Source organism: Hippocampus zosterae, chromosome 3, assembly GCF_025434085.1.
Source record: "Hippocampus zosterae strain Florida chromosome 3, ASM2543408v3, whole genome shotgun sequence".
Classification (NCBI taxonomy): Eukaryota; Metazoa; Chordata; class Actinopteri; order Syngnathiformes; family Syngnathidae; genus Hippocampus; species Hippocampus zosterae.
In genome coordinates, this window is record NC_067453.1 from 5,330,274 (window position 1) to 5,352,854 (window position 22,581).

A 22,581-nucleotide genomic window follows, 5' to 3' on the forward strand; every position below is an offset into this window, starting at 1 on the left:
AGACTACACGCGAAAACACGACGAGGTCAAAAGCCACTAGTCAATGAGCGATGAGGTAAGCAATGCCAAAAACAATACTCCCACAACAGGTGTAGAACGTAGGAGTCCTTAAATAGTGTCTCTGTTGATTAATGATTGCCAGCAGGTGTGCTAGAGAGACCGCTCCTGCCACCTGCTGGCCAGACCGAAAAACCGAAATGTGACACTAAATTTGAAAAAAAAATTTTGAAAACATTGTTTCAAATGGTGAATCTAAAAAGGTGCATTAAAATGCATGCGCATATTTAAGGCAATGATTCTCACCTTGGCTTTTCTTTCTAATTTTCAAACCGACAACCCGTATTGCATGAAATCGTCAAGCAAACCAGAAGGATTGAAATGGCAAACATGACATTCAACAGATGGCAGAACCTCAAAGGTTGAAGGGGTTAAGACAACAATAGCAGCATACCTTCCAATCGCCTACTGGCATCAGCTGTTCACAGTTGTCCTGGCGAGAGACACAGAAGGAGGAGAGGAAAACACTCATTAATGATGGAACATGGTTTCCATTCAAACCGAGATTCATTACATTTTCAAAATCATTTTGACTCTTGGGTCGTCATAAACTGCACGATTATGTTGAACCACTAGACCACCCACATGTTTTAAAACCAAAGCTCCAGTCTGGTTTTAATAATGCTGGTCAATTTCCACCTTACAAATGTTGTTTAAGCTCTGACACTGAACAATCGGTTGATAAGTGAAGGATTTAGTCATTTGGTAACAGTGTAGGCAGTGTCCTTCACAGCTAAAATCCCATTAAATATGAAAGGGGCCAAACAAAGGGTAAATTGGCTTCAAAATACGACAAATGAAAAATGGCCACGTTTTAAAATCCCCCAAACATGAATGTGATATCTATTCACTTGATAAAAAAAATGGATTTAATGAGTAATTAATAATCAGTTTTATACTTGGTTAAGGAGGAATCTGTTCCTGTTCGATTTCCAATGTGCTGACAAATAACATACGCTTAAAAGCTAAATTAAAATGTTGTTTCTTTTTTTTATTTGGGGGGGTACCCTCAATTAGTTACTTGATACACATTATAACGTGTTATTTCATCGCTGTTATTGAAGATCTCATTTCATAGTACTGAAAGACACTTTTCAAGAGTTTACAATTATATTATACTAGCTGGTTCGCCGCCCTCCGGGCGGCTCATCAGCTAGTTCCTGCGGAAGGCTGGTAAGGTGTTGTTGCTTGGTTCAACTTTTTGTTCATCTTCATTGCTTATTGCGAAAATAAAGAGATGTTTAGCTCTACTAAATAACTAACAATTTCATTGCAATGCTTGTGGGTAGACAACATTTTTTCGCTAAGATGCCCGTGCGATCGTAGTGAGCCACTGCCTGAGCGGCGCAGTGGCGGCGCGCAGCGGCGCGGTGAAGTAGGTATGTTTTGAAAAGGGACAGACGGAAGGACAGACCGCGTGCGGGACGACGCGCAATATATATATAGAAGATATACAACATTTTTATAAAGCTCACTGGAGCAAAGACATGGCAGACTCTCTCCAAGAATCTGAAGAAAATACAAGAACAACAGAGCAGCGTTGCGACCAGAAGGGGGCACTCTTCTCTATATTATCCACCCTCCAAAGATGGTGAGGAGGGTATGCTCAATTCAGAGAAAGAAAAGATTGGATGGATGGAATTGAGGCATGTTCGTCTCACCCCGAATTACAATTTACCAATTTAAAATCAGTGTTCCTAGCAAGTTAATAAATCTAAATTCGTGTCACTCGTCATGTATAATGAATGTTTGTGTTGGCATTTACAGTGTACCATACATTTTCCAGGCCAGTTTGAGTTTTCATTCGTACTTGGGCCACAATGAAGCACAGCCTAATTCTCTTATTTAATTCACAGTAAATTTATATGTAATATAACTTTTCTCACTTTCAAGATATTTTTGTGTGACAATTGTTGGGGTGGGGAGGTTCATTCCTTAACAGAAGGCTACGATGAACTGCAATTTGTATACTATTATTTAAGTGTTCAAAATGCTAATGTCCTTATCCATACAACCATGATCCGTGCCTCGACTACATACGCATTTCTCCTTTGAATCAGGGGTGCCCAAACATTTTGGACCGAAGACCGACTTCTCGATCAACAAACCTACCGCTATCGACCCGTTGCCGCATACGCGCACGCCATGATGAGCAACAGCCTGGCACGCAGGCATGCGACGCACTTTTGCAGCCTGTTAACTGTCGTGGCTCACACATACCGTTTTTAAAGTGCTTCCCTCGGCACTCTGGATTCCTATTCTTTGCCTGTGCCCTCAGTGAATTGTACTGTACATGAAACAAACTCTGAATTAGAAGAATGATAACGATAAAAGTTATCGCGCAACAGCTCTGATCACAAGCTGCAATTGCAGGCTGCTGAGCGCTAACAACTTCCGGTGACACAGATCACGCGTCACCATAGGTTAAAGATTTACCTGCTTTATTATAATAAATTATTTTTAATACTTTTTGCAAAAATGAGACTGTTACGATGATTAGGCTGCAGTGTACGTTAACACAAAAAAGATATTACGAACATACACAAAGACACACAAATGGTTGGTGGGGGGGTTTTTTGGGTGGGGGGGGTTCTCCTCTACACCCCTCACGATCGACTTGGAACCAGTCCGCGATCTACCGGTCGATCACGATTGACGTAATGGGCACTCCTGCTTTGAATCTTCTCAACTGCCTATTAAAGTCAAACCATATGCGATATGGTGACACCAACAAAGGCAGTTACTGCAATTTACCCCTTCTATTCCTGTTGAAACTTTTTTTACTTTCAGGAATTGTTGTTGTGGTACACTCGCCTGACTTGTGTGCGGGCAGCGTGGGAACGCTTCCCACTCAGTGGCGGCTTGAATGTGGGTGTATCTGGCTGTTTGTCTTTATATGTGCCTTGTTACTGACTGGTGACCAGTTACCAGGGGTTATTCCGCCTTCTGCCCAAAGTCAGCTGAGATGAGTCTCCAGCAATTCCCGTGACCCTCTTCAGGAAAAGCAGTGTTGAAAATGGACGGATGGTAATTGGTCAAATATGCAGCATACAGTCACTGATAAACTCTCACCTTCATTTGAGTCGGAACAAGAACACAGATTCTCTTCCCAGGAATTTTAAAATCGTATGTATCAAATATATTTGCGTCTTACAGACGTGATCGCTTCTCTGTATTGTGCATTTTGTTTTTCTGAGGTCAATATTTTATATTTTAATTTGTGTTTGCTTGTTGTGGTTATTACTGGAAGAGTTCCGCTGGTCCGACGCCGGGTCTGGCGGAGCCAATGTCGTGCGATGACATGCCAACGATGAGTAGGCCGACTGTGCGACGGGGGGGTGTTGAAGGGCTTATGGGTCGAAGGACACGGCTGTCCGCCTGATGCCTCTTCTCCTTTTTCCTGCTGTGTGATGAAGCACAAAATATCCACTTTTGCCTTTTATACAATTGCATATTATCGAACGGCATGTGAAATATGAGTTAGTGAGCTGACGTTTCCCTTTGTAATTAGAAGAGAAAGCGTTTGCGAAAGCAGTGCTTAAGTGGATAAAATATTAGACTGGCACTCTAAATGGATATGCATCAAATTAATTTGTGTCACTTTCTATTACACTTAACAATGAAATGGGTCAGGCACTCTCAACACACTGAATCAATGAGGCCGTCAATGACGTCGACTATTTACTCTACTTGCAGCAAGTCATGTGCAAGTTTCCCCAACTTTGCAAAATGAGCTGATTCATGCCACATTGTGTCCTTCTGGTTGCTGTGCAGCAATATTAAGATTGTTCTCTTCATTGGTGTGACAAAATATTACATCAGTATTTAATTATTTGAGTGGTCATCCATGCAGTAAGAATTAAAATAGTCAATTTGTTGCATTGTCTGCTTTCTAGACAATGAAGACTTCACTGTTGTGTCTGTGTTGCCTTACCCGTTTAAATATAATAAACCATTGTAGGAAAAAATGGTGAGTCAATTTCAGACTAAACCTACTACCTGACCAGGTAAAAGGTATTTAATTAGACAAGAAAGATTGACCTTTCTATAGGTACAAATAGGCTACACTCTTTTTTTTCAATTATTTGTGTCTCTCTGTTCCCAACCTCTCCGCACTTTTAAAAAGCTTCAATCATATACAGTACTTATTAATTTATGGTTACAGTGCAAACCTTACAAGCAATCTACCCAGGATTCAATTCTGTATGTTATTATCTTGGCCCAACCAATATGTCCAGTTGGGCCTCATGTGGGTTAAAGGCGGGCTTCCTGGGTGTCACGTTCGGGCAAGCCGAAATAAAGTTGGGATCCCAGAAGTGCAGACACCAAACAAGGTCTCCGTAGCAAAAAGGGTTTAATATACAAAATTCGCACCGACAAAGTAGTAACATAAAGTGCTGGTCAAAACAAGGACCAGAGGGCACAAAAACAAATAACAAAAAGCGCTTGCACAAAAGGCAAGGGGGGAAAATAAGAACCGCGAAGGCAAGCAAAAAACAATGTAACAACAACTACACGCAAGCGAAAGCCAAATCACAAACTAAAAACCATACTTACAAAATACTTGGTACAGAGAGTTCAAAAAGCAAAACTAGTGATGGGTCCAGCGACACCGATGCATTGACACATGCGCCGGGCTCACAGAGCAAACCACGTGTCGATGCATGTGCTGCTTCATTACGTCACGTGATTGACACGTGAACTGCATTGACACAGTCCAGGCTTCTAATTGACACACCGGCTGCGTTGACACAGTCCAGGCTGCTAATTGACACATCGACTGCGTTGACACAGTCCAGGCTGCTAATTGACACATCGGCTGCGTTGACACAGTCCAGGCTGCTAATTGACACGTGAACTGCACCGGTGCAGTTTAGACCGCATCGGCTGCTTGGCACAGTACAGGCTGCGCCACTTAGTCCAGGGGGCGTCGACTCAGTGCAGAGGGCGTTGACGCAGCAAAAGCCCGCCGCACAGTGTTTATAAGGAAGTGGGTTTGGCGACACAATGCCACTTGCCGAAACAAGCAAGACCTCACTCACGCTCGCTTGTCGAAGTTCGTGTCAGTGCAGACTTCGTGTTCGTGCCTTGCCTTCCTTGCCGATTATGGCGCAGAGACGCAAATCATCCGCCGTGTGGGACCATTTTGATGTCCTGGAGAATAAGGTATTATTTATTTATTTATTTATTCAAATCGCCTTCTGTCGCCGAGAGCCTATCGGCGAGAGGCACTCGCCGAGGGCCTCTCAGATTATTGACATGTGTTGTACCATTCTAATCCGAATACATTTCAAGGTAACTCTTAGTTACTTCTTATTCACATTTCATTACAGGTGAAATGTCGAATTGTCATACACCAACAGAAGCACCTCCACCATGCTGAGGCATTATCGGGCCAAGCATGAGAATGAAGTTCGCGATACACCCAGTATTACGCCAGGTATACAAACGTTCACTCATCTTTTCACGGTTGCTATGTTGATGATTTAATTGACAATCAGTAATTATTATTGGTTGACTCTCCACTCCATGTTTGACAATCAAGGTTCCAGGAAGCAGCTGTACTGGAAGGACCAACACACTTCTTTCCCAAACCTCTCCCACCTCGCAAAGGAGTTCCTTTGTACGCCAGCCTCATCCGTCCCTTGTGAGCGTGTGTTCTCCACAGCAGGAGAAATCGCTTGTAAAAGACGCAACAGGCTGAAGTTTAAAACATCGGAGCATCTTATTTTTCTCAATAAAAATTTGTGAAATAAAAGCCCACAAGCATCCTCATTCAAATGATCTTCACATTATTTGAACACATTTAATGTTGCAAAATGAATGCATGGATGTGAATAATATTGTACACTTCATCATCAAATCGATGAATGACCTTATGAAAATGTTTTGGAACAGTTGTAGATGCAAAACCGTGCTGGCAGCTACATAATAGATAATAAAAGAAATATCCCAAACCATAAGGATCCTCCCAAAAACTAAGGATGTGCTGAATAAGAGATCCTTGTACACATACTTTTATTACTTCCATATTTGACCTATTGTGTGGGAATATGGGGAAATGCCAGTAAAACACTGTTTTAAAACTACAATACAAAGCAATTGGAACAATCACTGGTTCCAAATGGACGGAACCCACAAATCCACTGTTTATCAAATTAAACCATGAAATCTCATGACCTGATTGACTTCAAAATCGCCCAATTAATGTACAAAGCACACAATAACCTTTGCCAAAAGATCCAGAAGCTTTTTAAAATTCGAGAAAGTTGTCATAATTTAGGGGGTACTAATCTATACAAAAAAATCCAAAACACGAACGAACATCACACAAAGGAGTGTATCTGTAATAGGTGTAAATCTGTAGAATGATTCAGAAACGGACCAGTAAAATGAGGAACTCTCTTGCTGAGATTAAAAATGATTTCGAGAGTAGTACAAGACAACTACACAAATCAGAATTAAGCTGATAAATTCGATACACTCATGAAATATAGCAATACATCAGAAATACATTGATGAGATTATTTAATATATTAATGAAATGTAGCATCCATTATGAATATGAGAAAATCGACATATACATGTGCTCTAAAAAGTATGTACTGTATATACAAACCTAATGTAAAAATGTATTAGTACAGCATACATAAGGGTAAAAGCATTTGTTGATATTTAGACTTTCTTTCCTATTTAGAAAAATGATCAATTCATATATAAGAAGGGGTAGGACTCGGGGTAGGTTTTTTGCTTCTTTCTACTCCTTTGAACACATATTTGTGATGATGACTATTTTCTTTTCCTTTTTTTATATCTTACCTTCACCTTTTGCCAATTTATTACCGAATTGTATATTTTATATGTTCAATATACAAAACAATTTATCAGTCAGTTCAGTCTGTTAAGTGGGTTGGCTGCAGGGATCTTGAAGGTCCAGCAGGTGGCAGTGGTCAGTGACACAGTATCAGCACAGTATCAACACAGTGTGTCAGTGTGTCGACACGCCTCATGAGGCCTCATGGACCCATTACTAGGTAAAAGCATTTGTTGATATTTAGACTTTCTTTCCTATTTAGAAAAATGATCAATTCATATATAAGAAGGGGTAGGACTCGGGGTAGGTTTTTTGCTTCTTTCTACTCCTTTGAACACATATTTGTGATGATGACTATTTTCTTTTCCTTTTTTTATATCTTACCTTCACCTTTTGCCAATTTATTACCGAATTGTATATTTTATATGTTCAATATACAAAACAATTTATCAGTCAGTTCAGTCTGTTAAGTGGGTTGGCTGCAGGGATCTTGAAGGTCCAGCAGGTGGCAGTGGTCAGTGACACAGTATCAGCACAGTATCAACACAGTGTGTCAGTGTGTCGACACGCCTCATGAGGCCTCATGGACCCATCACTAAGCAAAACACAACGAGGTCTATAGCAAAAGCAGTCTATGAGCAAGGAAGCAGCAAGGCAAAGGTAATACTCCAGCAACAGGTGCACAGCAGAGGGGTCCTTAAATACAGAGTGTACTAATCATAGATTGGCAGCAGGTGTGCACAGACGTCCGCTCATGCCACCTGCTGGCCGGACTGAAACATTACCGTGACACTGGGTACCAAGTGTGCATGGGCTAGAAGGGGGCGATGGTACTGGGTTCTATGTAGGTTTCATCTGGGCGTTCTGGGCATGAGCTTAAACCGGGAACATGTGGTTGGGTGACATATTTTGTAGGACCAAATTGGACATGAATTAGAACTGGTTACCCATGTCCGGGTCTCATATCGGCTTTATTTGAGCTCAGTGGGCATGGGTTAGAAGTGGTCAACCGTGTCTGGATGCCATAAGAGCTAAATAGCTAAATAGGCATGGGTAAGAACTTACCAGCTATGCCTGGGTTATAGGTGGTCAAAGTGGGAATGGGTTGGAATTGGCCACACATGTTTGGCTTCTATTTGGACAAAAAGGGAATTCCCAGATAGCAATTGTATGTGGGCCACTCCTGGCAACAATCCGGCACCGCATATATTGTTCTGTCCTGGACGAAACCGACGTAAAGATAAACCAGCCCATGTTTCAAATGCTACATTCGGCACAAATATCACAAAACAAATTCAGTCGACGGTGGGCATTCTTGGCGGTATTAATGTAAACCTAAAATGGACGAAGTAGCTGAAAAAAGTAAAGCATCTTAATTACGGTAAACACAATTTTGCAGCAACAAATGTGTTAAAACTGGCATGTACATACCGTACATGGCTTGAAGGTTTTTACCTGATTATATTGCAGAGATGTTTTGGGGGGTTTTGTGAAACATGTACTTTTACTTTCAAAATGATATGTAATGCCTAATTTTACATATTAATGGAAATGCATATTCATAGAAATTAAACTGTAATTAATGTCGCTCCTCTTTTTGAAAATAGCATCAGATTTAGCTTCTTAGTTCACCAAGTTACAGAAATGCTCACTTTGTAACAAACAGAGCTGTTTTAAACGTATACCAAAAGTATTATGGATCGCTCGAATCCTAAATCTTCAAATACGGCTTTTGTAACCCATTTCAGGCTGATAGATGTCGTTTACTTTATTTCACGACAATTCTGGAATTTCTTCGGCCGGTGTAATTTTGTTACAGCTTTTATTTAGATATTTTGTCTGAATTGATTTTGTTTTCTGTTTCAGTGAGTTCTTGATTGAACACATTTGTGTCATGATCTGCCTTTGTGAATTTGGTTTTGGATCGAAGAATTTAGTTTTATCATGTTTTCCTTATGTTGCTTTTTTTTTTGTCGGTCTTGCGAGGTTCTTTGGTCCAACTGGGCTTGTTGTCCTGGTCCTTTGTGTCCTGCAGTTTGTTCCCTCAATCATTTGTATCTTATCCAGGTGTTCCACAATTTTCGTCAGTTTTTTTTCTATTTAGTTCCCTGCTTTCTTATTAGTCTTATTCAGTTCTTAGTCGTGGTCAAGTCTTGTTTGTGTGCTCTCTTATCCCTATTCAAGTCTGGCCAAGTCATGTTGTTGTTCTTGTGTTTGTTTGGTTACTTTAAACCTTGTTTTTGGGCTTGGTTGATTTTATGTGTGTGTTTTTATTTTTTTATTTTTATTTATCCTTGTTTGCTTTTGTTCTACAGTTGAAAAAAAAATTTGTGTGCACACAACAAACTCATCTCGCTGCTTCCCTGCCAATGGACCCTCATCCATGGCAAACGGTTATCATAGCTGGTTCGACAACACATAAATATATAAACTTTACCAAAATTCATCTTATCATTTTGACCAGGGGTGTCAAACTCATTTTTGGCGCGGGCCACATTTTAGTTACCGTTTCACTTGGAAGGCCGCTAAGACTGAAACCATATAAAGAAGTCAAGAATAACCGTTGATTCAACTATTGTTTTAGTTACTATCATGAGGGGTTTGGTAACAAGAAAATCCTTCAAATAGATCTCTTATTTATTACATGTGAGAATTTGACATTTTGGTAGACATTTTAGAAAGGATTATGGCAGTTGACATGTTTGACCTGCTTTGGTGGGCCACATAAAATTATGTGGTGGGCCAGATTTGGCCCCCGGGCCTTGAGTTTGTAATTTAGACGTTTATTGGTTAGGTTTATGAAATAGGTGTTCTTTTCCCTACTACACGTGACAATAATTGACCCACCAAAACCAATTGGAACCGGAAATGGGCAAACGCAACTGTGGTCTACATAGCTTGCATATCATTTGACCTGGTGAAACCCAGATAAGAACCACCCAGGTCCCAGTTCAAGACCACATGGGGCAAAGATGGTTGAGACAGTCAGAAACAGACCTAAACTCATGTGGGCTAACACATGTGGTGCCCTGGAGGAACCCAGGTGCAAAATCAGATGGAATCCATGACTATATGGCCATGTTAAATCACACAAGGGGCCAAAATGAAAATGTTGACTCAAGGAATATCATACGATTGAAAAATAAATGATACATACCCTAAAGCTAAAGAGTTAAGGTCCTAAATGTATAGTTACAGAAATAAAACAACTTAAAGCAAGTAAACTGACCATGTCCGAATCGGTTCCTCTCTGCTCTGGGAGCAAGGGCTTTTCCTCAGGGAACTGCTGTTCCTTCATCCCCGCCATCCTTGGCAGTAACCTGAAATCATCACACACACACACACACACACACACACACACACACTGAGACAACACTCTATTTTGCCCATTAACATAACCTCAAGGGGGCGGCACAGTAGTCAATTAGTTAGCACATCCGGCCCCAGTCTTCCTGTGTGGAATTTGCATATTCTCCTCCTGGTGACATGGGTTATCACCGGATTATCTCCCACATTCCAAAATCATGCACGGTAGGTTAATTGAACATTCTAAATTATCCGTAGGTGTTATTGTGGGTTGTTTGTCTATGTGTGCCACATAGTCTCACGCCAACTGCTCAAAGACAGCAAGAACAGGCTTCAACAGCACACCTGCGCCCCTCATGTGGAGAAGTGGATCAGATCATGAATGAATGGAAAAAGACACTGTGGATTATGTGGTGGGATGATTTTCTTCAGGTCAATTAATTCTAAAAGTTAAACACTGTTTTAGTTCTATTAATGTACCTTAAGTACAATGGAAATTAATGACTCGCTGTGGAGACCCCTGAAAAAGGACAAGCCGAAAGGAGAAGAAGAAGAATGTACCTTAAGAGCTCTGTGCTGCTGAAAATGGTTCAAAAATTATTCATTTATAGTAAATAATGTATCTTTGTCCATCTATCAGTATCAGCAATATAATACAGTGACAGACAGAACAATGAATGATCTTCTATTAGATTGTTGAAAGTACGGTGTCTCCTTGACGTGAATCCACTTATTGTGACAATTTTGTTTAGCGGTGTGCCTTGAGAGTTTTCAAACTTAAAATATGTGCCTTGGCTCAGTAAAAGTTGAGAATTATTCGTCTAGTACGGCGGTCGGCAACACGCGGCTCCAAGCAGAGTGGCTTCCTGGAACTTTATAAAAAAAATGTTTGAAAATGGAAAAGGACTTTGATAGTAGGCTAATATAGTTCAAATAGATATAGATACATGTTGCAGCTCAGAAAAAGGAGCGTTGTGGTGTTGTTGTTTTTTTTTTAAACTTACACTTTATTTATGCTTTTAACAGTCTCGACAAATACAGACACGTCTGCGTCGGACTCCGTGCTTTCTCTCTTGTCGTTCGACTCGAGAGGCGTTCAAAGACAGCCTCAGAAAAAAAAAAATTAATGATCACTTCAGTGACAGTAAGGAAAGCGAAAATAATGCACCAAAACAAAAAATCCAGCGAGGAAATTGCAAAATAAATTCTTTGGAGGCCTTTGTGAAAACACAACAAAGGAATGAACAACAAACAATTCTGAGACAGTTCAGTCTCCTACATACATTCAGCATGTGTTTCTTTCATTGTAAGTTTAATAGAAGGTTTTTATTATTTTGCGGCTCCAGACGTATTTGCTTTTTGGGGGGGGGTTTGTCCTATATGGCGCTTTCAACATTTTGAGGCGGTCTAGTAGATGAAAAAGATGTGAAGTATTATACCATCATTTGTATATTTACAGATGAAGGTTTTATTTTCGCCATTAACAATGTCGAATCAAAAAGATAAAATGTATAAAAATTTGAAGATTGACTCGTGGCGACTTATTTTCAACTTATTTTTGCTGACTGACCCGAGACTTTGCTGTCATCATAGGCCCGTGGATGTGCAGTCCACCGTGCTCACAATCATAAAGCGTCTGAGGCTAATTAAATTGTCTTGCGTTTGAGGCCACCGACACAACACACACAGCGTCATACTGTAGGCAAGGACGCCAAATACACGCTTTCATGTAAACTCACAAAGTGACTTCAGATCCTGTCACTACAATTACGCTGCTCAAGGGATGTGCAACCAAGTCAGGAACAAAAAAGAACACAATTCAAACAAGACTGGCCCAAGGCTTAGTTTGTTCTCTTACTCTAAGCCTGATAGGTTGTCTAAACTTAACATGGGAATGTGGAGGTCATCCTATTCCCATAAAGCACACATGTCCAGCTCCGGGCCTGGAGGGCTACTGTCCTGCCTGTTTTCCAGCTCTCTCGCCTGCAACGCACCCGATTCAGATAATCAGCTCATCAGCCAGCTCTGAAGCAGCATTAGAATGATCCTGATGATTTGAATCAGGTGTGTTGCTCATGGGAGAGCTGGAAAACAGGCAGGACAGCGGCCCTTGAGGACCGACTTTGGACACCCCTGAAGGCATGCAAGGGACAGTTATTCAAAGATAACCTGACGAGTTTTTGATTGCATGGTGGATTTTAGGAAGAAAATGTACCGGTAGCAAAACTTTAAAAACTTTCAAATTTGTCAAATAATTCCTATTTATATTTTACACTTGATTTGTTCAACTGTTAGTGATGAAGTGGACAAAGTAGACTGAGGCTAATGAATAAGCCTTTCAGTATATTCATTCATTCATTCTTATTCCGATCCGCTTTTCCTCACAAGGGTCGCATGGGGTGCTGAAGCCTATCCCATCTGTCTTCGGGCAGTAGACGGAGGACACCCTGAATTGGTTGCCAGTCAATCGCAGGGCACACAGAGACCAACAACCATCCACGCTCACACTGACACCGAGGGACAATTTAAGGGGGTGTTCCATTTACCCTCCATGCATGTTTTTTATCATGTGGGAGAAAACCGGAGTACCTGGAGAAAACCTACACAGAGCCGGGGAGAACATGCAAACTCCACACAGGGAGGCCAGAGCCAGGATCGAAACCTGCACCTCTGCACTGTGAGGACAACGCGCTAACCACTAGACCGCCGAGGCGCCCCCTTTCAGGATAGAAAAATAAAATAAAATAAACAGAATCTTGCTGCCATGAAATAAAACACCAAACTGATTTCAATGACACAATGTATTTTCTTATGTACCGGTATATGTTTTTTTGTTGTAGCTCAGATAAGTGTTGATAAAAGAAATCATGAAGAGAAGCGGATGTCAATTCAAGTGACGCCATGTTGGCTCTTCTACTTGTTGTTCTTTATATTGCTTGAGATTCTTTACATTTAGAATCTGGATTTGGTAAATCTTGAAAACAGTGCACCTGGATCAGGGTGATCCAATCCAATTTTGCTTTTAAGAAACGGCTCAAAAATAAAACTGATTATTTGATCCTGGAAAGCAAAAAATGTGATTTGTAAATGTGGAACATTTTGATTCTGATTCTTTTGTAACAACTCTGCAAACTGACATGTCAAATCAACTGACACTGAAAAAAATAAACTTATTCATTCATTGCAGTCATGTGTTTACACAGTCCAACAATCATGATACTGACAAAAATTTAAAAGGTTGAATGTAAACATGTGAAGAGGCACCGATATTCTTCAGTGAGCGACGAACATTAATGCTCCAAGCTATAAAGAAACACTGGCTCCTCCAGATATGGATGTTTTGAAATGAATGTTACTGCCCAATGATTTTTGGAAACTTCAAAGGTCGGCATACTGACTCACCCTGTGTAAAATCGCAAATCGGTGTGACAATTTTGCGTTTTGTCTTCAAAGCACCAGAAGCTTGTTTTTTTTTTTTTTTTTTTTAGCTCATGCTATGGTTCTGAAACAAGTCATCTTCAGAATCAGAATCAGAATCAGAATAAGAATCATCTTTATTGGCCAAGTATGTAGAACACACAAGGAATTTGTCTCCGGTATAATACGCTGCACTAGTATCATCGTAAACAACAAAATCATTGAACCATTTTAGAGTATACCAGTAGTTTTGTAGTACCATTTTGTGGTGCAAGAAGAGTGACTATGTCAGTGACTGTTTAAGGAGTTAATGGCTAGAGGGAAGAAGCTGTTTAAGTGTCTACTGGATTTGGTACGCATGGATCTGTAGCGTCTGCCTGAGGGGAGTGGCTGAAAAAGGTGGTGGGCAGGGTGCGGGGGATCCAGGAGGATTTTCCGTGCCCTTGTCTTGATTCTTGCAGTGTGCAAGTCCTCAAGAGTGGGTAGGGCGGTGCCAACGATTTTTTATGCCGTCCTAACTGTCCGTTGAAGTCGGATTTTGTCCTTTTTTGTGGCGGCCCCAAACCAAACCGTGATGGAAGAACACAGGATTGATTCGATGACTGCCGTGTAGAACTGTCGTAGCACCTCCTGTGGCAGGCCATGCTTCCTCAGCAGCCTCAGGAAGTACATCCGCTTCCGGGCCCTTTTCAGGATGGAGATGGTGTTGACTTCCCACTTCATGTCCTGGGAGACTGTGATTCCTGGGAACTTGAAGGTCTCGACGGTTGACACAGGGCAGTTGGATAGTGTGAGGGGCAACTGAGGAGAAGAATGTTTCCTGAAGTCCACGATCATCTCTACAGTCTTGAGCGTGTTCAGCCCGAGGTTGTGTCGGCCGCACCAGAGCTCCAGCTGCTCCACTTGTTGGCGGTACGCAGACTCGTCGCCGTCTTTGATGAGACCGATGACCGTGGTGTTGTCTGCGAACTTTATGAGTTTGACAGCTGGATCTGTTGAGGTGCAATCGTTTGTGTAGAGAGAGAAGAGCAGTTGCGAGAGGACACATCCCTGTGGGGCTCCAGTGCTGGTGGTGCGTATCTTAAATGTCATCCGCACACAAAGTAAGACTCTTATCACTGCAAACAGGAGAGCAATTTTCAGCCGAGGGAGACGATACAGTGATTAAAAGGAATAAGCCAGATCGGACTTTTCAACAGAAGAGAAAACACCCCCTGCCGTCCCACCACACTTTACCTTAACAGCTTCACAGCCCGCCATCACGACCACACTTTACCGAGCTACCTTATTGATGACGCACTCAATATTTATCCATCTATGGATGGATTAAGCACTTACAGTGGGGAGGTGAAGAGGCAGCTGAAGAGATTTAACCAAAAGTAGGTCCAGGGCCTTATCACATCAGTTCAAGCAAGGTGTCTGGTATCATGTAACACTTCTCATCTAGACTTAATTGCTGATTTTCATGCCTGGGCCTGGTATCAAAACAAAAGATCAACAAGATGACCTCAACAATTGTACATACATTACTCTGATGTCATTTCATATCTGTATGGACAGAATTTCTCGGCGCAGTATCCGGTTTGGTGGCCTTAATATTTCCTATATATATATATATATATATATATATATATATATATATATATATATATATATATATATATATATATATATATATATATATATATATATACTGCATATATATATATATATATATATATATATATATATACTGCATATATATATATATAGAGAGAGAGAACATAACACCATCCAGTGTGGGTCCTTGGGCAAGATCCTTCACGCTAATGCCTACCTCATACAATGATGAGAGACAATAAAATGATTGACATGCCGGAGACGTCGCCCGGCCAAACAAGGTCTGCGTCAGGTGCTGGGGAACCAGAGCACCTTGATGAAAAATGGGCTACTGGAAAAAAGCGGAAATGGGCGAGATGAGATAACATGACTCTGTTGGAATGCTACTACTCAAGCAACCCTAGTCAGAGGGGTAACATGCAGAGAATGTGGGCTAAATGATTACTTCGAAACCCACAGTCACGGTCGACCACGAAACAACTAGTAGCTCAATGTTCCAACATCCACAAACGGGAACTGCTGTCACAACTTGAGATTGATGAGGTACAACGCAGGTTCCATGGTGAAGGGCCCCAGGCTCCCAGATCAGAGGAGGAGGTAATTCCAGAGATTGGGAGGCAAGCCCCAATGTGTGAATGAAATGCTGAGCGAGGCAGCAACTGACCTGAAAGCTAAGATCAGGGCGAGAATCAAAGCTGGGCAACCTAGAAACCGATTACAACGGCTATGTGAAGTACCACCTGAAAGTCTCATGGAAAGTGTGAATGCAGCACTGAGGGCAATCCCTACTGTAACGATCATGGAAACCAATGAGCTGATATACGCTTCAGCATCAGTGACTTGAGATGCTTGGCTATAAGAGCAACCATGGAAGCCATGAGATATGTTACCAACCATGGAAAAGACGGTTGGAGGCTAAGATCAAGGTGGCTCGGAAAGATGTGAGTCAATTGACGGAGACCCAGGGGGGTGTGATGAAAAGGCCGATACCCGAGAGGTACATCCAGATGACCCTACCTGAAGCACTCGAAACTGCCAAACAAAGGCTCCAAGCCTTGTCCAGTCGCCTAAAGGGGTACACGAAAGAGAATGAGGCCAGACGAATAAACAGGCTGTTCGCAACACAACCTGCGAAAGTGTACGCTCAGTGGCAGGGTCCTAACAACAGAGCTGACCCACCAAGACTGGAAACTGAAAGGTACTGGAAAGGCATATGGGAGAAGGAGGTTGCACATAACAGCAGTGCACAATGGCTGGTGACCCTGAGAGAGGAGCACAGCAACCTCCCTGAACAGAACCCAGTTACCATAACAGTGGCAGACATACAGGAAAGAGTCTCAGATATGAAGAACTGGACAGCACCAGGCCCGGACATGGTCCACACCTACTGGCTAAAGAAACTCACAGCACTCCATGAGCGCCTAGCAGCACAAATGAACCAGCTACTTAGGGATGGGACTCACCCAGGATGGCTAACCGAAGGGCGAACGATCCTGATCATAAAGGATCCCTCAAAGGGTGCATTCCCATCCAACTATCGGCCAATAACCTGTCTCTCCACAACACGGAAGCTCATCCATCCATCCATCCATCCATCCATCTTCTACCGCTTATCCGGGGCCGGGTCGCGGGGGCAGCAGCTTTAGCAGGGAAGCCCAGACTTCCCTCTCCCTAGCTACTTCTTCCAGCTCTCCCCGGGGGATCCCGAGGCGTTCCCAGGCCAGCTGGGTGACATCGTCTCTCCAGCGTGTCCTGGGTCTTCCTCGGGGTCTCCTCCCGGTGGGACATGCCCGGAACAACTCACCAGGGAGGCGTTCAGGAGGCATCCGAATCAGATGCCCAAGCCACCTCATCTGGCTCCTCTCGATGTGGAGGAGAAGCGGCTCGACTCGGAACCCCTCCCGGATGACCGAGCTTCTCACCTTATCTCTAAGGGAGAGCCCGGACATCCTGCGGAGAAAACTCATTTCGGCCGCTTGTATCCGGGATCTCGTTCTTTCGGTCACGACCCATAGCTCGTGACCATAGATGAGGGTTGGAACGTAGATCGACCGGTAAATTGAGAGCTTCGCCCTTTGGCTCAGCTCCTTCTTCACCACGACAGACCGATACAACGTCCGCCGGAAGCTCATGTCAGGCATCATTGCGGCTAAGATAAGTGGACACATGGATCAATACATGAGCGAAGCACAGAAGGGCATTGGTAGAGATACCAGAGGAGCCAAACATCAGCTCCTGGTTGACAGAACAGTCGCACAAGACTGCAGGTCCCCACATACCAACCTGTGCACAGCCTGGATTGATTACAGGAAAGCCTATGACTCGATGCCACATACATGGATCACTGAATGCTTGGAGTTGTATAAGGTGAACAGGACCCTAAGTGCCTTCGTTGCGAACTCGATGAGGATGTGGAAAACCACACTTGAACCCAATGGCAAGCCACTTCCCCTAGTGTCCATCAAATGTGGCATATACCAAGGTGATGCACTCTCCCCACTGCTGTTCTGCATAGGACTGAACCCCCTAAGCCAAGTAATCACCAAGACAGGCTATGGATACCACCTCAGAAATGGAGCTATAATCAGTCACCTCCTCTACATGGATGACATAAAGCTGTATGCTAAGAGCGAAAGGGACATAGACTCTCTGATCCACACAACCATCAGCTGCTGAGAGTAACTGGAATTGACATCTGGGCTTTGTTGCTTTAGTGCTTGTGATTAAAAAAAAACACACAGATTGTGCTGAATGAATTCCAAAGAGAAAATAGAGGACAAATTATGCTGGGCAGTAAGAAGACCAATATACAGTATATACAAAGTGCACGTCAAAAGATACACTTATTTAGTTGAGCCATTGTTGTTTTTTTACTAATTCAATTTGTCTACTTTAAATGTTTAAGTCCACACTTATGTATGTCACCACTAACATGAGTGACGCTGTGTCCTCTGCTACCCGTTTTAGTGTTGGGCTATTTTCAGTTGACCTATTACATCATGAAATATCAAAACAATCGAGCTGACAAACTACCATGGCAAACAAAGGCATTCCTTGCAATGTGCTTTACTTTGATTTCAAATTAAATGTGTGTTTATCAGTAACGGAAGGGGGATTTTGCACACAAAAAACAACAACAAAAAAACAAAAAAAAATGTTTATTTGATTGAACTTTTATCTCAACAGTAACAATAGTAGAATGATCTGTGCAAAAAACATCTCTCTCATCTTCCATTTGTACATATACTGTACATGATTTTTAAGAAACAGTGCCCAAGGAAAAACAACTAATAAGAAGAGACTGAAGGCAAGGTGATGGAATAGATAGATAGATCCGTTATGCCCAGCAGCACACCACACGGCCTCTATTGCTTTTCCATAACAACAGGCGCCCAGCGTCATCAAGTGAACAATACAATCACGAGCTGCACTCTTTTAGGGTCGATTTAAAATGTGATCTTGTCAGAGATTTTCTCTGACAAAGTTAAAGAAACGATTCGGCACACAGGAAAATTGTCTTCAATATCGGCGGAAGTGGATCTCTGAGAGCGAACGACGGTTAGTTGCTCCCCGATCACACTCAAAGTCCAGCCTCCGCGAGTTCGACATTTTATTGTAACATATGCAAATACAAGAAAAACACTGCCCCCGATATTTGCATGCCACACCGCCGGTCCGGCCCCTCGGTAGTGATTGATTACCTGTTTTTTAAACTTGAACCATCAGTACATTGGCGCCTTTTCTGTCTGGTCTACATCGAATTAACATGTTGCAGACTTTGCGGATGGCCAATGTCGCCTGGGCGCGTCGGGTGTTCTCAACTCGTCTTTTGTTGCTCAACCGCTGTTCCCGAATTATTGATTCCCCTTTTGTGACCGAGTTTCGCCTTTTCCCCTGTGGTCACCCACCTGTATTGACGTGCTTACTGTGAACTTCAACAGCCCTCCGGCCAGATGGCCGGCGCCTTTGTGTGCAGGCAATTGGGGGTGCTGGATACGCACCCAAGCGCTTCGATGTGCCCAAAGAAATGAAACTTTAAACATGATACCATTTTGCTCATAGATTCCTCTAACAGATCTGCTATTGCATGATTTGGTGATGTTGCAAATTACAATTCAAGTGGATATAGTGCATTACACAACAGTGGCACCTGTTACAAAGCTCTTAAGATATTCCATAAAATAACAATACACCTATAAAGACTGTGAAAAAAGTAAATACAATCATGAATTATTAACACATACAGTAAACAGTTGACACCAGAAAACAATCGAACAGTGTCAGTCATGGATCGAAAGCCCTAAGACAAAAATGCGTTTTCAAACGAGTTTTATGAATAGTCTTGATTCGAAAATGGATGAATGGTTAGCTGTCTAGTTTGAAAAAGCCTCTCGGCGTTGTTCCTATGATTGTGTGAAGCACACTGAGTTGGCTTGCGTATGAATCTATGCAGAGGTGCAAATGAGCGGTTCGCGGGTGTGCTTGAGCACTGCAAATTGAATAATGTGTTCCAGTTCAAGTCTCTCATCACACATTTGCACATTAGAATAATGGAGCTTCGTTTGACTGTGGTCAGGCTATGCAGCCTCAATTCAAAGTCTTGGCGTTAACCATACCTGTCAACTTCTACGGTTTGGCCATAGTTCATACAGATTTTGTGGTGAATCTTACGTATATGGCCGTATCGAGCAAATCATACGGATTCTGAAATTTTTCGTTTTTTTGTTTTGTTTTACAGTATTGTATGTTCGTAAGGCTAGGAAGCATTGTGTCATGGGCACTAAATTCCGACTCAATGGAATTTGAACATATCATCACAGGAGACACAAACCTCCCCATGCTCTAAAAAAATTGTATTTTGCTTCACGTGAAAGAAAGACCAGTTGTATGTTTGTAAACTTTTCCTTCTTAGCTTGATAGATATTTTAGCACGTAGTCAAAACAAGCTGAATCGAAATGTACATAAAAATACAACACATTTTGACAACACATCTTTTTTTATTTAAAGTGTGGTGTTTGCCAGGGGAGGTTCTATGGAACAGGTATCCTCACAGTGCCACTGTGTGTTCAGAAACAGAAGAAAACAAAAACAAAAAACCCAGAAACTGTCATCCAGGGTTTTTTTTCCTTAAACTGTTTTCCTATCCTTGGTCGGGAAGAGAAATGTCCTCCTCTGGTGACTGCTTTGACCATTCCCTGGACTTCACCATGTTGCAAAGATACCATGAACTGTCAAGTATGACAGTCCTTTTAAATTCATTCATTCATTCATCTTCCTAACCGCTTGATCCTCACTAGGGTCGCGTGGGGTGCTGGAGCCTATCCCAGCTGTCTCCGGGCAGTAGGCGGGGGACACCCTGAATCGGTTGCCAGCCAATCGCAGGGCACACAGAGACGAACAACCATTCGCACTCACACTCACACCTAGGGACAATTTAGAGTGTTCAAACAGCCTGCCATGCATATTTTTGGAATGTGGGAGGAAACCGGAGCACCCGGAGAGAACCCACGCAGGCCCGGGGAGAACATGCAAACTCCACACAGGGAGGCCGGAGCTGGAATCGAACCCGGTACCTCTGCACTGTGAAGCCGACGTGCTAACCACTGGACTACCGGGCCGCCCAGTCCTTTTAAATGTGCTTCATTATTGAGCAGTTTGGTTCTGTTTCCACCTACTAACTTGCACACTACCTGACTGGTCTATATTTCGATCTGTTGACATCCTTATCTGACGTACCGAGAGGTGAGAAAGTTCTAAGATAGGAATCAGCAGTTTATGACTCGTCACAGAGTAAAGCAATGGAGGTGGGCTACGGTCGCCCATCCGCTCTGTAAGCAATAGGAGATATACTGTATGGTGTTGTTAAGTTATCATTTTCATCAGCTAGCTTGTTCTCGTTGCCAAGTAGCAACAAGCCGCTTGTTTTCATCAAACCCCCATCACTCAAAAAGCTGAAAGGATCATCACTGCCATCCGGTATAGTGAAGGCAGACGTAGTTTGGGCAAAGATCAAATACTATACGCAATACTGAACTGTAAATGGACTTCATAGTGTAATGTGGAAAGTGGAGAAAATCAAGTATTTCAGGAACCTGATTCATTTGTTCATGTTATCATGGTCAGCAAGAATGCTTGAAAGCTCAAGGGGCTGTGTCTCTTGTCCACTGACAGGAATGCGGGGCATGTGCCAGCGGGGCAGACGGTCACAGTAGGTAGTTACCAGTAAAAAAAAACAAAGGGGGAAGGGAGTGAACATTGGACTCCTTCCTGAACTGAACAGACAACCAGATGTCAAGTTATCAATGCTCAGTGAATCGCAAAATAGGCTGAATGGATTCCTGAGTAAGCCTTATTTGGTACTTGGTTTTACTCCTGTCCACGGAGGGGGGAGCAATACCAATACACGCTAGTGACATGGTTGACTGGCTTTTCTCCGGACATGCCTGCTGGGTTTCTTCCTCATGGTCTGACTGTGCTGTCACTCTTGACACTTCATATAACATCACATCATTGGATGTAATAGACATTAGTCATTATAAGGTAACATTTCATGGCCGGGGGAAAGGCCACGACGCCACAAAAAGGAAGACGGACATCTACTGCTGTAATATTATTACAAACAGCAACGTTGTTTTGCAAAAAATACAGACAACAAAACGGATGATAATATGTGGGGTTATTTTGGACAGGTTTTTTTCAGCCATGTTAAACAATAAAACCGGATAGTCGGAACCCAAGATGGCATTTCAGATAAAGTGAGCAACATTCTGGAAATAGATTATATATATATATATATATAGCATACAGCTTTATGTCATCCATGTAGAGGAGGGTTTTTTTTTCCCGTGCTGTCATATAACAGAATTTTTTTAAATATCACAACCCGGTCATGTCATTTTGCACTGAAAAATGTAAAACACTGTCAAATTTGCTCCAATGCACTTGAAGGATCATGAAAAGAAAGAAATTGATTCATGGCTAGGCTACGGATGTAATTACTTGTTATGAAAGGCGCTTCATTGATTTTATGATTTACGTCCATCCATCTATCCATTTTCTAATCCGCTTATCCTCACGAGGGTTGTGCGCGTGCTGGAGCCTATCACAGCTTTGATCACTCAGTAGGCAGGGTACATCCTGAACCGGTTGCCAACCAATAGCAGGGCACACATCGACAAACGTGTCGACGGACGAGTTAGAGCAGTCATACCCAAACTACAGCCCGCGAGCCAGGTGCGAAGTCTGCCTCCGCATTTTTCCCGGCCTCCTGAGAAATTCCTGAGCAGCATTATCTTTTTTTGTTCAGTTTGGCCACGTCATCGATACTTGTACATACATCGGACAAAACGCTCTATTCCATTACACCCTTCTACAATCTGTGCCCTAT

At 42.4% G+C, this 22,581-nt stretch overlaps 2 protein-coding genes across 4 annotated transcripts in view; one reads left to right on the plus strand and one right to left on the minus strand.

Moving 5' to 3' along the window:
* LOC127597715 (uncharacterized) overlaps positions 1-22,581 on the plus strand; it is a 166,450-nt gene that overhangs the window by 135,820 nt on the left and 8,049 nt on the right. The gene's annotated exons all lie outside the window — the stretch shown is intronic.
* The window catches only part of ndrg4 (NDRG family member 4), a 70,018-nt gene that overhangs the window by 34,936 nt on the left and 12,501 nt on the right, over positions 1-22,581 (minus strand). For 2 of the 3 annotated variants that reach the window (XM_052060935.1, XM_052060933.1), the window contains exons 2-4: positions 10,101-10,191; positions 3,302-3,460; positions 452-490 (exon numbers count right to left, since the gene is read on the minus strand). In XM_052060935.1, the coding sequence (XP_051916895.1) occupies positions 452-490; positions 3,302-3,460; positions 10,101-10,178 (276 nt within the window). In that variant the 5' untranslated portion in view covers positions 10,179-10,191. The remainder of the gene's footprint in view (positions 1-451; positions 491-3,301; positions 3,461-10,100; positions 10,192-22,581) is intronic. The other variant, XM_052060934.1, reaches the window with a different exon arrangement.